The 25,181-nt window shown below is 33.6% G+C and overlaps 1 protein-coding gene across 1 annotated transcript; it reads right to left on the reverse strand.

Annotated features, from left to right (window-relative positions):
- Positions 1 to 6,444: 6,444 nt before the first annotated feature.
- LOC119191814 lies at positions 6,445 to 20,813 on the reverse strand. The gene is made up of 14 exons (XM_037445680.1): positions 20,731 to 20,813; positions 19,897 to 20,112; positions 19,280 to 19,420; positions 17,977 to 18,066; positions 12,780 to 13,018; positions 12,275 to 12,362; positions 11,830 to 11,990; positions 11,048 to 11,126; positions 10,630 to 10,767; positions 10,238 to 10,394; positions 8,652 to 8,792; positions 8,290 to 8,446; positions 7,727 to 7,913; positions 6,445 to 7,282 (listed from the first exon to the last, which is right to left on the reverse strand). Exons 1-14 carry the CDS (start codon positions 20,793 to 20,795, stop codon positions 6,445 to 6,447), a joined length of 2,697 nt encoding a protein of 898 aa, XP_037301577.1. The 5' UTR covers positions 20,796 to 20,813.
- Between the last annotated feature and the right edge of the window lie 4,368 nt (positions 20,814 to 25,181).

The raw sequence follows: 25,181 nt of genomic DNA on the forward strand, positions 1-25,181 counted from the left end.
ATTTTTCTTCTTGTCGCTTTTTGGTTGTTGTAGGCGGCGGGGGTGGTTGGGTGTGTGTGGCGGGCGCTGACTCCACTGGCTGCAGCATCAGCGGTTCGTCCTTGCGCTTCTGCTCGCCGTTAGCGGAGAACACGGGCAACTCGTCGCGGTATTGCAGCTCACCGACAGCACCCACCACCACTTGCACGTGCCTCTCCTTGCCGAACTCGCCGAACATGTGCTCGTCGAAGGTAGGCTGGTCCATAGCGCCAGCGCCAGCCTCGAAGGCACACTCGTAGCGAGCCCCGGGCCCGGCCGAGCTGTCCCCGCACACGTACATGTAGCCGTCGGCGGGCGGCGGGTGCGGGCCCGCTACCTCCGCGCCTACTTCGCTTGGCTCCGTCTCGGAGGTGTCGCTGCCGCTGCGCTGGATGCACGCTTGGGCCCGACGAGCCCGGCTCGCAACCGATTTATTAACTTCAATATTAAACAATTTACTTAATTTAGCGGAGCCCTCGGGATCGACGAACGCTCGCGCCGTTCGTATCCTCGACTTCGTCCCGGTTAAATGGCTTTAATCAACTTTAACGAACTAACCAAATTTGCTCTCCAGTTGGTCAATTTATATTACCATAATACAACTCTTGGTGTACGTTTCGAGCCAATGATTGGTGCGTCTGACACCGAGAATCGCAGCGTGGAGAGCCAATTTCGTCTGTACGAGTCGGCCGGTGGAGAGATATTGTAACAAACTGTGCGGGCGCTTATGACTTTGATGTAGCTGTGTTGGGGAGCCAATAACAAGCGGAGTGAGCCACCCCCGGCCGTGCTTGCGTCCCCTCGCGCCTTTGTTCCCTGGCGGCCGAGCTGCGGGTCGGTGTGGCCGCTGCGCATCATCGTCGTTTATGCACCATGCGGGATTCCCACAAAGTTACGCGATATTTTGTTTGGTCTTTAATATAGAAGGGCTCGAACACCCACATCATTATTTCGAAAGTCCATAACGCTTTATTGTAAATCCGAAAAATGTAAATGAAAATTATTATTTTTTTTACTACTTGCTTGTAGTTATAATAGCCTAGACACAAACTGCCCAATCATCAGATTCACTGATATAATCTTAAAATGATTAATCTACAGTCTACACGTTTATGATGAGACACACGACATACTTGAATAATATCTAACACAAATCGAAATATGATTGTCGAAGACAACGAAGTGAGCAGAGGCTGGAGGCAGCAGCGCGCCAACACAGAACGACGCACGCGCACTGCCTGCGATCAGCGACGCGCCGATCACTTAATTATTTATTAACTATTATTGCCAGGGATTATTAATAAAACATTCGCCACGACTATCGGCACTTAGATTAACGTCGAGGGAGTAATGGCGCATTTCAACAATTTCGGTTGTTATTTAATTGAAGTCAATTTAGATGATCAGAGTCTATTTAGGTTGGTGCTGGCGCTCGCCAGTGGGATATCTGCTTCATTGGGCTTATTGGTGACTTTCAGACAGCACGAATTGCACTCGCTGATGCACTTCTCGTAGCATTTGCACTTTGTGGCAACGTTAAAGTGGGTCACGGACGCGACCATACTCCATTTTTGTGCGCGTAACGTTATTTAAGTTCGATTTAAATGATTTAACACACGCTGCAAGTTTGATAATGTAATAGTAAAGTTTCTACTCTAGTGATGATGTGAAATACCAAAAAAGGAGCTGAGTCAATGTGTGCGCATCGTTGTGTTTCCGTGAGTGTTGCTTGTGCGTGTGAGTGGATATTTCGTGACTATCGGAACCGTTACCACCTACATAGGCATATACTGCGTCTAGCCGTGGTTCATATCACAGCAGCACAACCTACCCTGTATGCCGACACTATTTAGTATAACGTCTAAGGTTAAAATAACGTAATAATATCTTGTAGATACGGTAAGGAAACATTATTATTTGGCTTGAATTTATGGTGCAAACTGAGATTTAAATAGGTTTGATAGGATATGCACTTCGCTAGATGCGGTCTAATCGCTTAAATATTATTTATTTGCAATTAATTTATTTAACGTGATAATTTCATGTTGCAGTCGTAAGAGCATTTATAATGTAGAAATCGATTTATTTTTAAGACATTTTATATAGAGCTGTTTATTATCGGTATATGTATCTCAAAAGCTATCAGTAACTCATTATTACCTTTCCAGTAATACGCCAACAATAAATGTATCTTTCTGTTTTCCTTATTATCTTACATCGTACAAGTATCAAGTATTATACGCCATTTGAGTGCACAGGACTTGTTTTCGTATCATTTTAAAATTCAACAGAGAATAGTAAATGTATCAGAATTTTCTCCACCCGTCTCTATACAATGTGGTTTTATGTCCTTCTTACTCTAATAATAATGTCTGCGGCAGAACGATGATTTGGTACTGAAGTTTATCAAGTCTGGTAGGACCAGATATACTGCTATCTTAAATATAGGTAATTAAGTCTCCCTCCCTGGTTGTTATAAGTCACCTCTTATGACAAACAGGTGAAACCGTGATGGAATAATCCAATAGCCCCCATTCCACAGGTCGTGCACAGAGCTAACCTGACATTATGGAAGAATGTTTAGGTTAGACTGTTCTACCAATCTGGGGAGGTCTTCGTTTGATCGTAGATAGAGTCATAAGCTGCCTGCACTCTAGATAGGAAATGATGACAGGTTGGGACCTTTCCGCATGTGTAAAGAAAATGAGGTTCGAGAACCATAGATGTATTAAATGCACCTTGCATATCTGCCTACCTTTATAAGAAAAAAGGGCTAAGCCTATACATGGTGGGATACCACTGATAAATCATTCCGTAAATCTTAAACTAGTGCGACGCAGTAATAGAAGTGTCCGCCCTGGTGGTTCCTGAAACTTATGTATGTAATGAAAAACTGTTATCTTCTTTGGTTTCTCGGAAAGTTGTTTTCCTTGGGTGGAAATTCAATTTGTTTCATTAAAAAATATTATATCAGTGTAATTTAATTAAAAGTTTTATTATGTAAGTTATTTGCCAAAAAAATAGAGGATAAGATTCTCCTCTACTTTTGCTTGTTTTAGAAATTGATTAACGAATTTATTCATTGCTAACAGTTTTACTTTATAGACAATACATACTATACTTTCATGAGCACATCAATCTCTTTGTACATCAGCCTTCTCTTGGAGTCAACTTGGGCAAGACACCCTATACTGTATTAAGTAGGTACTAGCTTTGGCTTGCGGCTTCGCTCGTGTTTGTTTTTTTCTATCCCGCTTTATACACCACCGCACCACCACGTGTTGAACATAAGATGTTGTTATGTTTTGTCACTTCGTATTATGTTTTGTCTGTTTTAAATTCTTTCCAAAAAAAATATTGTATCAAATTACTGTAACTTTAATAAATTCTTATATGTCTAAATCATATTAATAATAAATATTAATTTGTTGCCGCTGTACCAATATATAAATTTGCATGCTGTGGTCTTCTATAATTGAAGAAGCACGTCACACTGTTAATTGTGCCTAAAAATGCTACAACATTGTTTTTATTATATTTCGTGTATGAATCGTTGGAGGTCCTTAAATAAATAAATAAATATTTTCACGGGATAAAAATAATGTAGCTTCCCATTAGTGAAAGAATTTTGAAAATCGGTTTAATAGTTCTAGAGATTAGCCTCTACAAACTTACAAACAAATTCATAAACCTCTTTATAATATTAGTATGTAGATTTTCTTCTCTAAGTAACTTACCTTAAGCATAAAAATACCACTAGCGTGACCCTAAAGGTAGGTATCTCGTGGCTAATGCTATCCACCCCATGGCTATTACTTCAACATCGCTATACCTGGCGCCGGAACCGAGATACCTTTCTACCAGTGGCGAAGTGTCCATACAACCCGACACCTACTGCCTTCCCTTCGCCATTATTAAATTTATTTACCTTTGTCTAAGTTTATGTTATCTGTTAAATTGGCTGCGATAGTTAACTAAGGCATTTTTTTACCTCGGGTTACCTTTACGAAAAATTTCGCCCTTCGCCGCTGTTTTCTAGAGTCGTTTGTTCATTATATGATATTTAATTTAGAGTGTTATAGTTTTGCATTTATCAATTTTAGAAATGATATGCATCATGCTATATAGCAGTCTATGTAAAGTTCCTGTTGTTTTAGAATTGTTTAGTATATTACAAATACAATATGATAACAAGAAACAATCTTACCGTGCTGATGGGCACTAAGAGAAGGTTGTATTACCACATTAATTCATTAAAATGTACTAATTTAGATTTAATTAATTAAAATAATGTGCTCGAATCTCCTACAGATGTTTTTCACCATTTGCCGTAATTTCAGATATCAGAATATCAGTGGCGGGGAGGGTCCGTATAACTTCCTGTCGGCTTCTCTTTCGTAATTAATATAAAATCTAATTACCATTAGGACGAATTACAGACCGCATTCATTCATGTTATATAATACAACAATATTTGATGCGCTAAAATTCGTTGTAGACAAATTTATTATCATAATATTTTTGTCTGTTTAATTTTCCCATACTTTGTTATTTTGCTCTTAACCCGAACAGCAAATGTGAGAGAACTTTATGAACTAATTCGAATGAGTGACTAAATTAATGAATTTGTGCACGATATGGCGATAATGATCCGTATTATTCATCGGCATCGGCATATTATCATGATATTCTGTCCCATGATGTGATAGGTCACATCATGGGACAGAATACACACTAGTCGCGCCTCCGTCTAACACTTCGGGGATAAGAGTCGTAAGTGTATTTGTATGTGATTCAAATGTGCAATGTTCCTAAACATATATACTAAGTATAAATAATTTTATTAACTTCTTAAAAGTCGAATAACAAAGTATATAAGCACAAAACATACTTATTTATGAATAATATTGTTTATTTTAATGCAGTGGTTCTCAAACTTTTTAAATGACGCAACCCTTTTGGGAAGCAAAATACTTGATGGAACCCTACAATAAAACAATTGTTTTTATACGCGCGCTCACAAGTATACTACCCGCTCGTTTTAAGTTTGCCGCTGGCGATAGGTATGATGTTCGAAAAGTAGCGTCAGCAAAATATAATATAAAAATATTTTTTATTTAATTGTAACAATAAAAATTGTGTACGTGCATATTTGGGTAAAACTATGACACATTATAAGTTTTGTTGTCACGTGAGGAGAGTACGCGCATTCCACAGACCGGCAAACTTAGAGCGAACGGGTTGTACAAGTATAAAATTGTTGATACGAAACTTATAAGATATTGTACCAGCTATTGTAACACATGTTTCTACAAATACAAATAAATAAATAAATAACGTTCATAGCGTCTTGTCTCCGCGCGGCCGCGGAGCGACCAGAGAGAGGTGTTTTGATTTTTTTTTCTAAATTCTTGCGGAACCCCGACAGAGGTATCACGGAACCCTAGGGTTCCGCGGAACACACTTAGAGTATAGCTGTTTTAATGTATTTACAGTATATAATGGATGGCTTATTTAAATATTTCATAGCAACATAGGTAGGTACAAGTAAAATGAGTCAGTCATGTGACGTGCGGTCGCGAAGGCGCTTCACATAAAATCTCTCTGGCGACGGCAGGCGACGCAGAATCTGCCGCCCGCTCAATTGAACTCAATTGCTTTAATTGACTTCAATTGATATGACCTCGCGCACCGACTCCCAGCTCCCGCTTCTAGCCTGACACTTTTACATCTATCTTTTTTGGAGCTGACATAAAAACACTAAAATAAAATTCATTGCCCCTAATAATGCTTGCTTCTTAACCACATTGCTAGACGTTGTAAATTTTCTAATGTACATTGTCAAATAGACTTACTTATAGTTATTTCGCGAAACTAAAAAACATTATTGTATATATAAATAATTCCCTGGTTAACAGAATAAAAAGTATAAAGACAAAGGAATTAGACACATGTATTATGTTTTTATATACTCTTTATTTAACTTTATAACGCAAATAGCTATCACATCTTCCATTTTCGTGAAAATTTATGAATAAGCCGAAGTCGTTGTGTAAACGAAATACATAAAAGAAACAATTTATCCTGATTGCAGTGTACATACACGATGACGGAATGCTGTTAAAAAGACACGACACATTTTGGCACGTGTCCTATCCGGTGCACAATTGATCTTAATTAGGAAATAGCGGCGCGACGCGAGGACTGACGCGGTGCTCGTCTTCAATTTAAATACTTACTCTAATATGCACGTTATTGTTTTTCTATATAACAAACCATACGTACACATTAATAACTTTTTTACGACTTTTAATTTATTTCTTTGTCTTTTTGGATTTGCCCCAGAAACGAATAGAGTTTCCATGTAGGTTTCCAATACTTTCATCAATCTCCTCTATTGAGTCCAAATCCCTTTTTCTCCATGATCTACCAACACCCAAACACCACACTTCGACGGCGATTCAAATTTTCGCTTACCTCTTCATCGCTTTCATCTTCTTGATCTTTCGGGGGTATTGTGGTAGTTTCTTCTTCAAATCTTAAGTGTTTTTTGCCTCGGTCTGGTAGACCCTTCCCGTGTGCATAAGCTTTTGCTAATGTTGAAGTTTTAGGAATGTCTGTTTTAGTTTTCTGATCATAAGTATGAATGTTAATTTCTTTTTCTTCAAAAGTTATGCTACTTCTGTCTGGAGAATTAGTTTTAACCGTATCAGAGGACATTGATTTGGTAGACTCTTTCGAGTTAAAGAAATTTAAAATGTTGAGTTCATCTAAAGAACGTAGTTTATCTATATCTTGAAGTGAAACATTTTCATTCAAAACCAGTAAGCTCTCAGTTATATTTTTTTCTTGTGGTACCTGAAATTGTCTTTTAGTGCTATTGGGACTTGTACCTAATCTTGTGGATTGTCTCATTTCTAAACTATCACTAGTTTGCACAGCAATATCTCTTTTAAGTCTCTCAGCGTCTAACATTTTCCTTAATTCTAACTCCGCATATGAATATCTCTTCTTGTTTTCTTCAAGAGATGCATACAAACCTTCTTGTGCCATACTGTCGTACGCATCTTGTTTCTTTCGCTTCTTTCGAAACAAACTACACGTGAAGAATGATTTAAAAAATCTTTTAAATCTTTTAGACTTTTTTCCTCCACTCACTTCTGAGAACATAAGCAAATCATCATCCAAAATGTTTCCTTGATAAGCCATTTTAGATACATCATCCTCATCTGTTGGAGATCGCATAATTGTGTCCAAATATAACCTATAAAAATAAAAATTTGGTCATCATATTTATTGGCATCCGTTACCTATCAGTTATTTCCCAAAACAAAACCAATCACCGTAGACCGTAAGCCTTTTCTTCTTCAAATGTATTTTACTTCTTAAACAGGTTTTTATACAAAAAATATATATATATTTATATTTTCTCATCGATAATTGCGGAGAGGATATAATAATATTTTTTTACTTTTACTTTAAGCGAAAACACAAAAATAAAAATAGTAGTCTCTAAATTAAATTGCTATGATAAATTTATACATGTAACATGGTGATGGCATAAAGGTCCCTCATTTTATTTCTAAATCTATATGTTTAATAGGCTTTTTATTATACAGTGTAGAAAATCATTTAGGTATGTATGTATAGTAAAGAAAAGAAAATAATCTGTTTTAGTAATAAAAAGGACAACAATAATATAACTTACATATTTTCGCTTCCATTCGTATATAAGAAGAACGCCTCAGAAACTTTAGGCACCCATCTTTTTAGCCAATAATGGACCCCATACAACGTAGTTAGGAGTACGGCAAGGAACGCGAAGGCAGCAAGGTAGACGTTATGCTGGAGACCAATAGCAGCACCGCACATCAATCGATCCTCGTCGTATATCTCTAAATAATTATAAAGTATTTTATTTTCCATTCAATTCAATTTTTAAATTGTGGCTCCATCGTTGGCAGACGATGATTTTGCCTATGTCAAAGTTGAAAGTAGGAAAAGTTACGGTAAATTTTTATCGGTCTAATATATTTTAATTATAATAATATTTAAACGTCAATTTATATTTTAAAAAATTGCGTCGCATCGGTCGAAAGTTCAACCAGTGATCATATTACCACCATTTCTAACATAGACTGGCCAACACTAATAAAAATAAATCTATGTATAATATTAAACATACCAGTTATAATTATGTAACATTGCAATTTATGCAGCTAATAAGCAATTTTGTTAAACCAATATTAGAAAGGCTTTATTAAGCAATACCATAAGAACCACAGTTGGGTATCCCATCGCAAGCGGTCAGAGAATCGATACAGACTCGAGCCCCCGACACTTGGCACTCGAGGTGGTCAGCGGGACATTGGCCATCACCTGTCATTACCGTACGTGCAGGAGTTATTATCACTGTCATACTATCCATCTAAAAATATTATCAACATTATTATTGAGACGTTTTAAAGTTAGCTCTACATTTGTTTCAATATCATTATTCTGAAATATGATAACGCAGTTCTAAGTAATTTGATCATTATGATTTTGTCGCAAAGAGTGGATCTTATTATAACTCATTAAATTGCTGTAACAACCATTGAAATATTTATTTTAAAATTAAATCATTTTCTAACCGTAAAATTGCTTATAGCAAGAACAATTCTCGAAGAATTGAACAAATACACATGTCGTGTAGCCGTATCGGTATCACAAATATTAAACAACGCTGGTCCGACGTAGCGTCGCAGGTAGCGTAGAGCAACGCGTCCGTGCAGCTACGAACATTGTCATTAAAAGTTAATTGTAGTGTTAAAACTACATCTCTAGTTTACACCAAACGTAGGTGTATAGGTAATCATTATCTTTACCTAATTGGTCTTAGTCATAATCCATTAAGATTGGGTGGGAGTTCAACTAGTAACTCGCCTAGCTTATGTTTAATGAACAGTCACATACACAGGTAAAACCTATAATGTAAAAAGGTGAAATTTTGGATGTACATAATCAGTGATTTAATTGTTTCAATTCTTTGATGATTTCATTAACATGAAACTATATTATGCTTAGGAACCTATCTTTAGGCCTATGTGCTACTTTTTATTACGGGGCCGGGTGTTTCCAACGGATGTTAGTGTTAAATATGTATCGATAAATTCCAGGCCTCAAGTTTTTTATTTTTTTTATTATTAAATCACGTGCGTCACATTTCACATGGCAGTCAATAACAAAATAATACATCAATTTGACGACGCGACGTCGGGTTTCAATTGAGCTCTCTGCACTGGCTACTTGACATTATGTATTTATCAATCATGCTGAATCTCAGTGCACAGCGTGCCATAGCCCATCATTTCCTATAACTATGAATTAATGGAAACAATTTTCTGTTAAGAATGTAATACACAGTCATCTAAATATAATAAAAATAAAACTAAGAGATCAAACATATTAGTACCGGTGGTTATTATTTTAAGTAACGGTCCAACAAATCTGCTCGTGGGCGGTATTGGCCACTTCCGTCAGATGAATCACAAAAAATATTAGGTAACTACTGGTTTTTATGAACATGTACACAGATTAATCATTAAATAATTGAGTTTTCACCAAAAATAATTATTGGGTTTAGAGAATAGGGTACCGGACTCATTTTTGTTCTTTACTATTATCAAATATTTACATAATATAAATTATAACACAGAAAGAATTATTAAAAAATCAACAAGTTATAAGTCTTTGAATTTCGGTGGAAAGGGTAATTTACAAGAAACAGAAAAGAGACGAAATACCCACATGTGACGTCATCTGGAATTACGACGCGTGCTTAAGAAAGAGATGAAGTGATATCCCCACATCGCGCCCACTTCTGTACATTACAATATTTTAAATATGAATTGCTCGCTCATTTTTTAACCAATTTTTATGCAGTTTTCGCAGCAGTGCTTCTTTTTCGTATTATTAAACATTACATATAGAATAATGTACAAAATCAAGCATAGGCCGGTCCCCTATTTATTTTACTCATTAATGACAAGATGTCCACTTACAATGAGTGTTAGTAAATTAAAATTACTTAAAAACTATGGTTAGCTCAATCAATCTGTACATTTCTTGATTATTATTAATACCATTTTCCTTACGGTCGCTCTTCGTGAAGATTTATTATTTTTTCTTTCAGGTTAGGTGTCTGCTGTTTTCAAATTAATAAAATTTCTATATATACCTCGTCATCCTGTATCTCAACAAGCTGTGCGAAGTCCTGCATGTCTGCGATGTCGTATTTGGCTGCAGCCGTGGTAATTACGTCGCCCTTTGTTGTGATATTGTGAGGGCGCGCATTCTCTACCGGCACCGACTCTATATACCGTTTCTTGCGTTTACTGTCACATAATTTAATGCTACCTTACACGATCCACACCAGAGAACATTAAAAGGTGAAATATTATTATTGAATAGTAAAGTAGGGTTTTTTCATTAAAGAGATTGTGTTATGTGAGACATTATACAATTTTATAACATAAATTTAAGATGTCTGTATTTTATTAAAAGACGATTTCTATAAACTAGCTTAACTACCTTATTATAATTGATGAAAGTTAAGTTTGTGAAACTAACGTGCCACTTGTAACATTAAAGTCTTGTATCTGAGTCTGGTTAGCCTTCAGGTACAAAATGCCAGCCATGACTGGCGCCACTTGCACCACGTTGTCCCACGACTCGCGATCTACCAGGGAACCAGTCAAGTTTTCGTCTCTTGAACAACGTTTATTTTATTCGTTATAAACAATTAGTAATAATAACCTATATTCAATAAATTCTTCAAATTCATGTTTCTATATTTTCCGATGTTTAAAATAATAAGTTAATTAGTAAGACCTTTTTTCCATTAAATTAACTTAATATTATATAATAGTCGCGTATAACACCTGTTTCGGAGCTATATAACTGTATACATGTACAAAACTGTGTCTAAACTCTGCACTGACAATAATACTGAAATAATATTTCATGTAAGTAATTCGCTAATTTTCACCTTTTTGTAATAAAAATGGAAGACGTAGAGTTCTCATAGGTCGTCGTAGCGCTAGTTTTTACAATAATACTATCTCCATCTAAAACCAATCATGTAATTAGTGGTATTCAAAATTATAGTTAATTATCATTATGTCGTTGTTTCTAACTTTATTAGTACTAATGATTTCTTTTACGTTAATGTTTTTTAGCTGTTTACGTAAGATGAGCTCACACTGTCTTGAAGACTGGCAATCTTTTCAAAACATAGTGAGCTCATTATGTGTAGATCGGGCCGTCAATAGCAAAAAGAAATAAATTTTATACTAGCTTGTGCCCGCGGCTTCGCCCGCGTCAAGTAGTTTTCCGGGATAAAAATCCCGCTATATATTTTCCCGGGAAAGAAAATAGCCTATAGCCTTCCCCGGGATCTTAAACTATCTCCATATCAAATTTCATAAAAATACGTTAAATATATTTTGATAAAATCGATCACATAGAGACGGACAGAAAGAGGACTTTGTTTTATAATATGTATAAATAACTATAAAAGTAGGTAGATATTGTAACTTTGACTTTTCGAATGACTAACACTTCAGTCGTACCCGTGACTGTGAAGGCTGCAGTCTTCGAAACGTCGAGAGTAAATCATAATATAAAAATACGCAATAAAATCCGAGAAATAGTTTTATTTCAATATTTATCAATTTTTGAACAGCCACATGTCCAAACAATATCTCATAAGTCGTACTTAAAAACATTTATATTTATTTTTTAATTATATGTCATCAAAAGATCACTTACCTACATCAAAAGATATATTATGCCATGATGAAGTAGTTTTTATTGCACTGTTATTGTAATCAGCATGCGCCGCATTCGCAACATTTGTGTGCCTTCTTATTGGCACTGTAGATTTTGTTGAAAGCAAATCATTTTCTGTAGCTTTAATAACCTGAAACGAACTAAAACAATCTTTATTTATATGAATAATTAACGTAGTTTATATAATTTGTTGCTGCTCGGTCCTCACTCCTTAGGAACCGAAGCGAAAGGAGTTGGATAATAAACGTTAAATTTAACCCTGATATAAATATACTGTAATATTTAGTTAGCGAAAAACTTTTTGTGCATAGATAAAACTTCGGTTTTTGTCGTCCTTGTTCCGAATCTCAGCTCCATCGCAAGTTTCAATAAAAGTAGCTAGTTTTACCAAAACACCAATATTATTATCATAATAAGAACATACTTCTCAGTAGTTATTGTTGGTTTTCTGGTAACGGAAGCGTGCAATGGAACATCTTTATAATATATGGATAAATTGGGTGACAAATATACTGTAACAAATATTAATGTTGTAAATAACAAATACTTAACTATTTGTATTTTGTTTTGTACATAAATTCAAGGACTCGTGTTAAAGTATGTTTTTTGCTTAATTTCTGATATAAATTTTAAGCAGGTCAAAACAATTTATATGTGACATTATATAAAATAATCTAAATTTAATGAAAAATATTTAACTTTGAGCAAGAGTCCGTAGTACGGTTATACATAACCTGTGGAATATTAATTATAATTATCCATATCACTACTTATCGTCTATGAAAAATTTATTTCTTATTCAATATTTAAGCATGAATCTTTTTATTAAAGTAAGCCTCTAAATTAATGATAATTTATAAGTATTATGTTAATTTGCTAACAGTTAGGGGAACAAATCGTAGGTATTCCATAGAATCAATTTACTTTACCGCTAGAAATGTGCTTTGTATCTAAGATATTCTGTAATAAATTGGACGTATTGCTAAAAATTTGTAAGGTTGTTGTTGTAACTCTTTTAGTCGGTGCTGTTTTACGAAACGATCTCATGAGATCATCAATAAAGTCCCACGAAATATTTCCTGGTATTTCCTTATGTACTAATGACGAATTTCCAATTGTAAATCCTTTTGTGAAATTAGCCAAAACATGTTGCGTTATCGCTAATGGTCTGAAAACATAATCAAAATATTATTATTACACCTAGTACCGACCGACGTGTGTAATATATTTGTATTAAGTATACATAAATTTCATTTTGCCTCACGTGTAAATTCGATAATGTAACCTAAATTCCAAAATAAACGTTTTATATTTTTTGATCCTACACATCGGCATACTATTTAATATGTGTATATTGTTTAAATACAACTTTAATGTTATAATAGGAACTAACTTCTTTATGTAAGTGTTGAATGGGTACATTTATATTTGTTTAGGGTAACATTTGTTAATATGTAATTTAATTTGTTTTTGTGGCAACACGCCTCCACTTCCTTCTTCCTGTCACGGGCTGCCGGCGAGCAGCCACAATAATGTAGTTCTTTAAGTTTATGTTTAAGATATCAAATTAAATAACAGTGATCCGTCATAGTGGTTTTATTAACATGGTAGCAGAGCGTGGTTGCCTGCAAATACAAAGAAGAAAAGAAGATATTTTCGCAAATAAAGTGGAAACGTGCTATATATGCAATAAGCAAAAATGGCGTTTACTAAATGCAATGACGCAGTTATTCCAATATTCGACGGATCGGATTATAGTAGCTGGAAAATACGTATACTTAAGTTTTTGGAGTTTAAGAAATGTAAAGAAGCTGCCATACGAATCAAAAATGATTCGGATGATGTTGCAAAGTGGGAAGAGATGGATATCCAGGCAACGAACTACATTTATAGTGCAATAAGCAACAAGCAACTCGAATATATATGCGACTTAGATTCCGCATGCAAAATATTGGCAAAATTTGATGAAATGTACCTGCAGAAATCATCGGCACTACAGATTATATGTCGCAACAATGTAGAAGCAATAAAATTATCGAACTATTCGCAAGTAAGTGTATTTTTTGACGACTTTGAGAAATCAATAAATCAGTTAAAACAAGCCGGCGCGACGGTAAGTGAACAAGAAAAATTAAATTATATGTTAAAGGCCTTACCTCGTAATTACAGTCATATTGGAGATCTAATAGACGTTTTACCAGAAAAAGACAGAACTGTAGATTATTTGAAAAGTAAAATTATGTTAAAATCATTGGATAAAGAACCTGAAAAATGTAATGAACCATCACGCGACAACTCAAATGTTTTTAAAGCTCACACTAGTAGTTCTGCATCACCTAATAAAAACTTTAAATGTTTTACCTGTGGAAAACCTGGCCACATGCAAAGAGATTGTCGACACAGAAATGTTAACAGTGGTAGAGGAAATGGATTTATTAGATTTAATAATAATCGTGGACATCAACGTGGATCACATTATAATTCAAGAAATATTAGAGGAAGAACTTATAATAATAAATCCAGTAATGAGAGTGGTGGTAATAATTTCCTTGCAACTATTGAGAATAATAATGTTTCAACTTCAAGTAAAATATATAATATTGAGCAGTCTGGCCACTTAACTTGGTTATTAGATAGTGGTTGTACAGATCATATAATTAATACTGATGAGTACTATCATTCATGTGAAATATTACAACAACCTATTAAAGTAAAAGTTGGTGATGGAAGAATATTAGAAGCTACAAAGGTCGGAAATATACAAACTTATTTTATGGTCTATGGAAAAAGTCTGAAGTTGTTTTGAACAATGTTTTCTATGTCAAAGAGATGAAAGCAAATTTATTGAGCTATTCAAAGATTACAGACAATCATAAAATTGTTTCCAGGGGACGACAATCAAAAATATATAACGTCTATGGAACTATTATAGCTATAGCAGTGAAAGAAGATAGACTGTATAAATTAAAAGGTTATATAAATGCAAGTACATTACATGCTAATTTAGTGAAGAAATCAAGTATGACAGTGAAGGAGAAATTACATAGGATGCTTGGTCATATAAACTTTAACAATTTGAATACTATGTGTACAAGTGAATTATTGAAAGGATTACCAAAGGAGATTGAATGTAAGTACATGAAATGTGCTATATGTATTGAAAATAAAATGCATAACTTGCCATTTAAAAATAATAGAAAACGAGCACAGGATATATTAGAAATTGTACACACAGATTTAAATGGGCCACACAGAACTACAGGTTTTAATGGTGAAAAATATTTCTTAAGTTTTATAGATGACTATAGTAAGTTGGCAAAAGTTTATTGTATTCCGTCAAAAGATAAAGTATATAATTGTTTAATGCAGTATGTTAATGAGATACAAAATTTAACTGGGAAAAATATTAAAGAATTGAGATGTGATAATGGAAAGGAATACATTAATAAAAGAGTGTTTGACTTTGCAAGATCAAAGGGAATTATGATTAAATCTTGTCCGCCATATGTGCATGAATTAAATGGCACAGCAGAGAGGTTCAATAGATCAATAATGGATATGTCAAGATGTCTATTGGCAGAGGCAAAAGTGCATAAAAGATTTTGGCCTGAAGTGGTTATGGCCGCAGCTTATTTAAAGAATAGAACATTAACAAATGGCACTATAGAAAGGAAGACGCCTTATGAGATATTTTTCAAACAAAGGCCAAGCATTGAAAATTTAAGGATATATGGAAGTAAAGTATTTGTTAGAACACCAGAGGAAAAGAGAAAATGTAAATGGGACAGGAAAGCCGAGCTTGGCATACTAATGGGCTATACAGATGTTGGATATAGAGTATTAATAAACAATAGAATAGTTGTAGCAAGACATTGTGATATAATTGAAGATGATGTAATGTGTATTGGTCTCGATGATAATAGAGAAGAGAAAAATGATAAAAAGTAATAGCCAGCCGAATAAATTGGAAGAGAAAATTATAGAAGAGAAGAAAGAGACTAATGCAGAAGAAAATAATGAGAAAATTAATGAAGATTTGAATGCTGAAACAAATGAAAGTTATGATGATAATAAAGTAATTGAAACAAGAAATCGGCGTAAAATCAAGCCACCAACTCGGTTTGATGAAGAATTTGGTTATTATTGTATAACTGTTAACTATTGTGATGCTATGATTCCAGATAATTTTCAGGAGGCAATAACTAGCGATGAAGCAAAAGAATGGACTGAGGCTATGAATCGTGAGATGAACAGTTTGGCAAAAAATGAGACCTGGAGACTTGTAAGTAAACCAGCAGACAAACAGCCTTTAGATGTGAAATGGATATACAGAAAGAAAGCCGAAAATAAATTTAAAGCTAGGTTAGTAGTAAGAGGTTTTCAACAAAAAGATTTTATTGATGATATATATTCACCCGTTGCTAAAATGCAAACTTTAAAATTGTTATTGTCTTATTGTTGTCAAAATAATCTTAATATACATCAGATGGATGTTGAAACTGCTTTTTTAAATGGTAAAATTTTATCTGAAGTTTATGTAAACCAGCCAATTGGTTATGATGATGGCACTGATAGAGTTTATAAATTAAATAAAACATTATATGGTTTAAAAGAAAGCCCTCGGGCTTGGTATGAATGTGTCAATAAGTTTTTAACTAGTCTTGGATTTCAGAGAAGTAAATATGACTTTTGTTTATATTTTAAATTGGATACTAATGTGAGTGTATACATTTTGTTATATGTTGATGATTTGTTAATATGTTGTAAAGATGAAAAGGTAATGAGTAATATTAAAACAAACTGTTAAGTAAATTTACTATGAAGGATATGGGTAAAGTTAAAGAATACATTGGAATACATATTGATTATGATTATAAAAGAATAAGACCATGACACTGAGTCAGGAATCATATATAGAATCATTAGCTAAGCGTTATAATATAATAAATACAAAGTTATATACTACACCAATGGAAGTAAATCTTAAACTAGAAAACTGTAATATAAATGAGAATGTAAAATATAGAAATTTAATTGGAGCACTTTTATATATTAGTTCAGGTACAAGACCAGATATATCGTTCAGTGTTAATTATTTGAGTAGATTCCAAAATTGCTATAATGAGACACATTTTAAATATGCTTTGCGAGTACTTAAATATCTTTACTTAACAAAACATATAAAATTAATTTATAACATGAATATAAATTCTGATATGTTAGATTGTTATGTAGATGCAGATTTTGCAGGAGATATTGTCAGTAGGAAATCAACAACAGGATTTGTAATTAGACTGTTTGGGAATGTAATATTTTGGAAATCAAAGAAACAAAATTGTGTAACAAAGTCATCTACATTTGCTGAATACATTGCGCTGTCAGAAGCTGTTACTGAAATTAAATTTATAGTTTGTTTAATTAATGAGATTTGTCAGAAAGATTGTAAACCTGTAAAAATATATGAAGATAATATTGGAGCTCAAATTATTGCTAAATACGGAAATTTCACAAAAATTCAAAACATATTGAAGTTCATTATCATTTTGTTCATGAAAGTGTTAAAATTGGTTTGTGGATGTTATAAAAATTGCATCTGATCAAAATATAGCTGACATTTTAACAAAACCATTGGGAAGTAATAAATTTAATAAATTTAGAGATATGTTAAAGTTGTTGTAAAAGTAATTTATCTTTCAGATGGATATTATGTTGAGATAAATATTGGTTTAAATTGTTTAATTAAAAGATGATAATTGTAATATAAAAAAAAAAAAAATAAGTTACAATTAATATGTTATACTGAAGGTAATGTTTATAGAGCTATTGTTTTAATTTAAAATAATTGATATGAGTAGTGTATGATATGATTTAGGTAAAAATATAAATGTAAGGAGGCATGTTGAATGGGTACATTTATATTTGTTTAGGGTAACATTTGTTAATATGTAATTTAATTTGTTTTGTGGCAACACGCCTCCACTTCCTTCTTCCTGTCACGGGCTGCCGGCGAGCAGCCACAATAATGTAGTTCTTTAAGTTTATGTTTAAGATATCAAATTAAATAACAGTGATCCGTCATAGTGGTTTTATTAACAGTAAGAATGTCTTCTGTATGTCGCAAGAAACGGCTTTTTTGTTTTAAAATTAAGACGATTATTTGCATTGTATTTCTGTTTATACGAATTTTTTTTCACAAATCGACTTGATAGTAATAACCTGTAATAAATTGTTATTACCGCAAATTTAAATAAATAAACAATGTGTTAAATTTAATATTTGTTTTATTGTAAATCGTCCAATGCGTAAAAGACGGGAAGCATTCATTTGAACAGTGAACATTGTACTCCTACACACAATAATTGATTATTTACCTATCTTATATATTTTGCAGGACATAAACCGTGTAACAATGTGAATAATATTGTGAAATTATATAGAAATATTTATTTATTTAAATACCACCAACATGACATACTTTTATATTGATAAATACTATTTGCACTTAAAAACTTATTCTTAATTTATATGTATATAAATAATATCAGCCCTTTATTATTTCTAGTAGTAGAGGGATTAGGCCTTAGTCCAACAAGCTGGCCTAGAGCGGATTGGTAGACTTCACAAACCCTCAAAAATTCCTATAGAGAATTTCTCTGGTATGCAGGTTTCCTCACGATGTTTTCCTTCACCGTTATAGCAAGCGATAATTCACAAAGAAAACATACATATTTTTTTAAGAAAGTCAAAGGTGTGTGCCTTTGAGATTTGAACCTATAGGCATTCGTCACGGCAGTCCGTTCCACAACCAACTAGGCTATCGCCGCTATTGTTAATTTATACGTTGCTATAATTACAAGGCCACGACATGCACAATAACAAGATTAGACAGAAATTTTAAAAAAATAAAGAAAACAATTATTTAAATTAGAAACCTAACATAATATTATTACATAACGCAATATAACATTAGAGTACATGTGATACATCCGCACAACATTGAGGTGTAGCAGAATTTTATTTTTAAAATAAGTTTTATTGTATATAGATATAAATACCCTTTCGTGCTTGGAATGTTAGCCGGCTAACATGACAGTTCCGCGTGTAGCGACAAAACGATAAACACGCGAAACTCGACCTTATTGCTATGAGTAATATATAAATAGGTCGAGTTTAGCGCAACCATCATGTTAGCCGACTAACATTCCAATTACGAATGGGTAGACTATGAAAATTATTAATTATTATCTTGCCAATGTGTTAATGGAACAATGTTACCGAAATTAATTTTGGATAATCTCAAACAAAATATATTTTAATTTTGGGGGGATTTTAGCAGGGTTATTTATTTGGATTTTATCAACCAATTGTGGACAGTCGAGATCGCCACGGGCCAATTTTCTAAAAAATAACATACAACTGTAGGGCATACCTGTCATCTGGAGTTACAGGTTTCCAATTGTAGTTCATTTTATATTTATAATCATCTTCACCGCCCTTTTGCTGTACATCAGTATTTTTTAGGGAGAATTGGACCAACGGTATGATGCTGGTATCGTAGGACATACCCCGGCTAATAAAAGTAATGAGAAGAAACGTCAAAAACGTAAGAAATCAATTACTTACGCCAGGGTATAATAAAGAGACTGCCGCCGTGAGGTCTTGGGTTCCAATCGCGGGTCCGACTAGTGATACTGGGTTTTTATTCTGAATATCAACCCGAAGTCTAGAATTTGTGCCTGATATGGCGATAGGCCCACTCCCTATCACATCATGTGAAGGAACACACACGGGAAAAACTGGGTGCCCTAGTTGCACCACTGCTTAGTCCTTTGGAGATAAAGGGGTGATGTATGTTTGTGTGATGTATATCTATTTCCTATAATAATATCTGTACTTTAATTTAAGCATTACTTTAATGTTTATTACTGAACAATAATTTTAACCCACGTTCTTCTACAATAATACTTTATTCTTCAATTATAATTCAAATAAGTAGGTAAGTTTATAGTACGATATATTTTTTTAGTTTTATATTATTATAATTACCGAGGTGTAACATCATACAGAGAGTCGAAAGAATCATCAATATCATAAACATTCTTCCGAGAAACCTCGCCGGGTATAAATTTACCCGAAACATTCATTATTGGTAATTCCACTTTTATATACTTTGCGTTATCATCCGGTGCGATGGTAACATTGGAATCCACAGTCTCTGTAGTAGTTTCAGTGGTCTCATCATATTCTTCGGTTTCTACAGAACTAAAATGTATCAGTAAGTATATATCAGAAGAGGATTAAAACTTTAATATTTTAAATACCTACAGTGCGAATTCTTGCAAACTATTAACGCCATCTTTACGCCAACCTGTACTTACGTGGTTTTTGAAAAACAACTAAGCTAATTAAATATGCTTGTACCCACTTACGAAAATTATTAATCTTTACGGTGATAATTTTTTAAATTAGAATATTTTTATCTTATAGCTATGTTGCTTTGGTACCTACGTGCTAGGTTACCGCGCTAAAGGAACCTGGAATTATGGTCAGTAATTGCCAATAGGCTCGCTCCCTATCACATGAAACCTAAAATAGCTGGCGAAGTGTGTGCAGCTTACACATTGGTTTACCCTTGATAAGGGAAAAAGTCGGGACGCTATTAATTAAAAAATTAAAAAGTAAAAGAGGGCATAGTAAGTCCTTCGATGAAAAGTGATCTTGGTCATCCATGAACATTCACAACTCACAGTAGATATCAAATGAGACGTACTAAATACTATATGTGATCTACACAGCTGAATTAAATCAATTGCAAAAGAAATAGATAATAAGTACTGAAAATAATAAACTATTCATAATAGATACCGTGTTTTCATGTACCTGGGTTCAGTCGACTGAGTAGTTTTCAATGTATAAAACTTTGTGTCATTGGCACGATCTCGCATTATTAGAGAGTCCGACAAAGGCCCCAGTATCCACCAAAAGTTTCACTCATTTCATACACCATCAGCTGGTTACCATTTTTTAGAACATGATGAGATAATACTGTCTTTTAAAACCATTTGTATTACCAAAATTAAATTAGTTCCAGATTCTGATCTATAAAACAAAAAGAACTTAAATAATGATTTAGAATTGTTTTAGTTAGGATCAGAGATCCATAAGTCGGTTAACCGGTTTTTTCAATATCCCTTCCATTTGGAATATCATAGACTCCAAAATCAGTCTTATGTATGAACCCGATTGTAAACCGGCTAACACTAATAATTATTGTAAAAATAGAACATACACCGATAAAATAACCTGTGTTATACTCTTGAAAGCGTAGGTAACCTTTCTGTCCCTTATACCTTTTTGCATAATATTAAGATGGTTAAGTTGATGATATCTTATAATATTATGCTATAGCTGTATGAATATAACTATGTATGTAAATACCTAACGCTTATAAAACAGCTATATGGCAGTTCCAGTCTAGTGAAATGTAGTATTTGCGAATTGGCATCGACAACATGCCTGCCTAGGAAAACCGAAGGCATAACACGTCGTCGACAATGCTCCGAGATATCCTTCTGGTACACAAACTTTCGCACTGTTAAAGCGATTATTAGTTCTTGTTTTAAACTCATCATTGTAAGTACGTATGTTAAGATAGAAATCATTTTTATCGTATCGTAGCTACATAGATTTTAAGATGCTAATGTCATTAATTACCTACCGAATTTGATCAGTGTGTTATTCAATTAATAACATATTCATAGCTAATATTAGGGCGTGTTTCCACGAAAAATGTGCGTAGCGTATAGTATGTAGCGAATAGCGAGGCTGTCATATTACGATGTGAAATTTTCCACTTCCCATTTCTAACCATGCAGATCTGTCTACACGAGGCTGAAGTGATACTGTTAGTGGATTATTCTAGCACACATAGCTCGAACGTATATATTCCCTAGTACTCTTAAGAAATTGTAATTATTATGTTTAGATATATCGGGACTATCTTTGAAACTTTCGGGCCGATGCCGTAATGCGCCAAAAACTCAATTTTACCTCCAATACAAACTTACATCTCGATAAGAGAACGGATTTTATTAATGCAGCCAGAGACGTGATGTAAAACTATATTTTGTGAAACAGATATAGTATTTAATAACTTACCTAATTAAAAGTAAATAATGTGTAGGTACTTAAATAGACTATGCCGTAACGTAAACATATATATGATTTTTTAAAATTATTCTATTGCTATAATACTATTCTATGAGTGCTCCAAAAAAATATAAAAATAACAAATGCCTCAAATAATAAGACAACAGGCGTGGTGCTGGCCCAACGATAGGGGTCGCGTGTCCCGCACCGCATTACATCAAACCATTTTATAAAGGAAAGGGAGATGTATCGTTATACACCCATGAGTTCATAAATTAACAATCATGAGATCGGGATATACAAATACTTAACAAAGAGCACATTCCTAATACATAATTCTTGCAGAAACTAAATGCGATTTTAAAAAAAACAGTCGAATTGGGAACCTCCTCCTTTTTTTTAAATCAGTTAAAAACGAAGAAGCAGTTACAAAATATACCTATCTATTTAATTTTATAATATTGATAATATTATATATTATTAATAATACTGCTTAAGATTAACAGAGTAAATTATGTACTTATTTATCTTTATCCTACTTATGGTCGGTTCAGTAAAACAATCACGATCGCTAGTGTCGCTTCTAAAAAATTTTACAAAATTTGGCATTCACAATATAAGTAAGAAAGAAATCAGATATTTTTTACAAGAATTATGAATACAATTTTTCAAGTACTAAGTAATTAGTAATAAAATATAGTAAGTACCTATTTGATTTACGATAATAAAATTCATATTATACTTCCCATGCTTAAATATAAAATACCTTAACGTAAGTTCCGAAATTCCAGGGGTAGGTCTCGACTATCGCTATTCAACTCCAGAACTGGAACCTCCCAATATTGCATGTCTTAAATTTATGACAAAGCAGAGTAAGTACTCCAACTAAATGCGTTATTATTATCTTAACTAGATAGTCAGCGTAAACGCAAATTTCCCCACATTTTTAATGTTTTGAACCTAAGTAAGTACTTAGCGTCTAAGATGTTTTTATTACATAGATACGTTATCCGAGCTCAATACTGGCAAGACGAAAGTAAGGTAACTGCCCGACATTCACTTAGTCAACCTCCAACCACTGTCGCGACTAGTCGGCTTACTAACTTTTTGTATTTTTATAAATAAAATGCCTTCCTGTGTTTTTTAGACGATGTACACATTATACTCCAACTGTGAATGAAAAACGTTTCATTTTATACGTTAGTAATAAGTATACACTCTTTAACTTATTTTTAAACTAATAAATCCATTTTATTCGACTGTCATGGCGACGGGGCGGCCGACGCTCGGGCCCATTCGGAACCACTCGGGCTCGCTCGGGCCGTATCGATGCGAGCCGCTAGGGCTGTGACTATAGTAAATACTCCGCTGTTTTTATGTGCAATTTTGTTAGTGTATGACGCGTCTATTTGTAAAATGTCATTGCTTAGCGTGTGTTCAATTATTTTTGACTTAACGTCTTACGCCAACAATATATCTACTTATTATGCCTAGGTTTAAAAAAGGGTTGTACCTAGTCTTTTCACCTAGATATACCCTGGGTATTACTATACTATTCTACTATTACCTACTGGACAAACTTGGCCTAATAATAATTGTTAAGGTAAGGTTTGTATGAAAGAATCATTTTTGAAAGTTAACGGGAAAAGTTTGAAAGGACACTGCCTAAATCTATTCCAATCTTTAAGGGGACTGTATTGGCATTGTTAACTTATTCAGAAGTTACGAAATATTATTAGAAATTAGCTACTCAAATTCGACAGAAATGTTTATTGGGGTTTATTTTTTCTAAATTGCAGTAGGCAAACGAAAATCAAGATGTAAGTACTTACTTCATATTTCTAGACAAAATATTTTTTTTATCTTTCTAATATTATAAATACCTACGAAATTAGGTATCTGAAAATGTTCGGATTTTAGTTAGATGCAGACGCAGAAACAGCTAAACGTATTCAGATAAAATTTGGCGTAGGCTAGAATATGGTCACAAATAATAATTATGGGCTGCTTATTATTCAGGTAATTTTTTTAAAAATTTGGTGTCGTTCAAATTGCGCTATAACTCGCTATAGCGTTTCGGGTCTTTTGTAGCGGGAGAAGATTATCACGCGAACATAGCTGCGAAAAAACACATAGTTCATACTTAATACTTCATAGAATACTTTTTAGAAAATATTTATGTTCTTTTGATAGCACTCCTTTTAAAAGTTTTTTTTTTTTCAAAGAAACGTTATTCAATTCTAGTTCAATTTTATTTTCGCCATTTTTGTGTTGTTAACACTTGACAGTAACATTTCTGTAATAAATCTAGAATAGGGATGGATGTGATCGCTATTGTTAAAACATTTACTTACTTAAATCCGTGAAATTCGTGTAAAATAATTTATGAATGGCCCATTACCTAGCTACGAAACTAGGGCCCTGGGCCCTTATTCTGTATGATAGTGAAACGCGTAACGCGGCCGTGTCATGTTATCTTCGAGAAATGTGTGTGGAATGGTATTCTGTAAGCCAAATTTCTATAGTCCTAAACATGATGCGTTGTGTTACGTGCTTGTTACACACTGTCAAAATAACGTGCGGGATAGAGAATAAGGCTCCTGTTTAGACAGTAGGAACAAAGAGATAGGTAATGATTGTCATTTACGCGTGTTATTTGTAAACGTCCCCATTCTAATGGCATATCTACCTCTTTAACGCTAATAAGTGGATGTAAATATCAATTTTATGAGATTAGAAATGTAAACGTATATTTCCTTTATAAATTACAGGACCCAGAATTTACTCGATTTTTATTTTTTTCTTTGCATTTAAAAAATTGTCTACTATGTTTAGTTTATTTTCCTTTCTATGTGTTTTTTTTTAAGTAGTGAACGACGTATTGATAATTAACTAAATGGACTTTTAGAGTATTTTGACTTTTTATAACGTTAACGTCATTCCGGATGTATGTGCCCGGCCCATAAAAGTTTACTTGTTTTTTGCATGTATCATGGATACCGGCCATGGCTATGAATAAATAAAAAAAAAACATCTGAGGGTACCTATCTTTCCATATATATTATAATTCTCTTTGGTACCTATCACTCAGAATAATCAGCTGTGATACATACGTAAGACTAGGCAGTATGGTCGAAAGACTTTGTCTAAGGAAGAATAAAAAAAAATATCAGCTGTCACTT

The sequence above is a fragment of the Manduca sexta genome, unplaced genomic scaffold (assembly GCF_014839805.1).
Source record: "Manduca sexta isolate Smith_Timp_Sample1 unplaced genomic scaffold, JHU_Msex_v1.0 HiC_scaffold_1950, whole genome shotgun sequence".
Lineage (NCBI taxonomy): Eukaryota > Metazoa > Arthropoda > Insecta > Lepidoptera > Sphingidae > Manduca > Manduca sexta.

Bases quoted from the DNA above. Each gene is read 5' to 3' on its own strand.
- LOC119191814 (XM_037445680.1), bottom strand. From the start codon at position 20,795: ATGCGAGATCGTGCCAATGACACAAAGTTTTATACATTGAAAACTACT. The intron at 19,421-19,896 runs GTAATTATAATA...TACTTTTATTAG, and splicing joins CTGTATGATGTTACACCTCG to CCGGGGTATGTCCTACGATA. The intron at 7,914-8,289 runs GTATTGCTTAAT...ATAATTATTTAG, and splicing joins ACCCAACTGTGGTTCTTATG to AGATATACGACGAGGATCGA.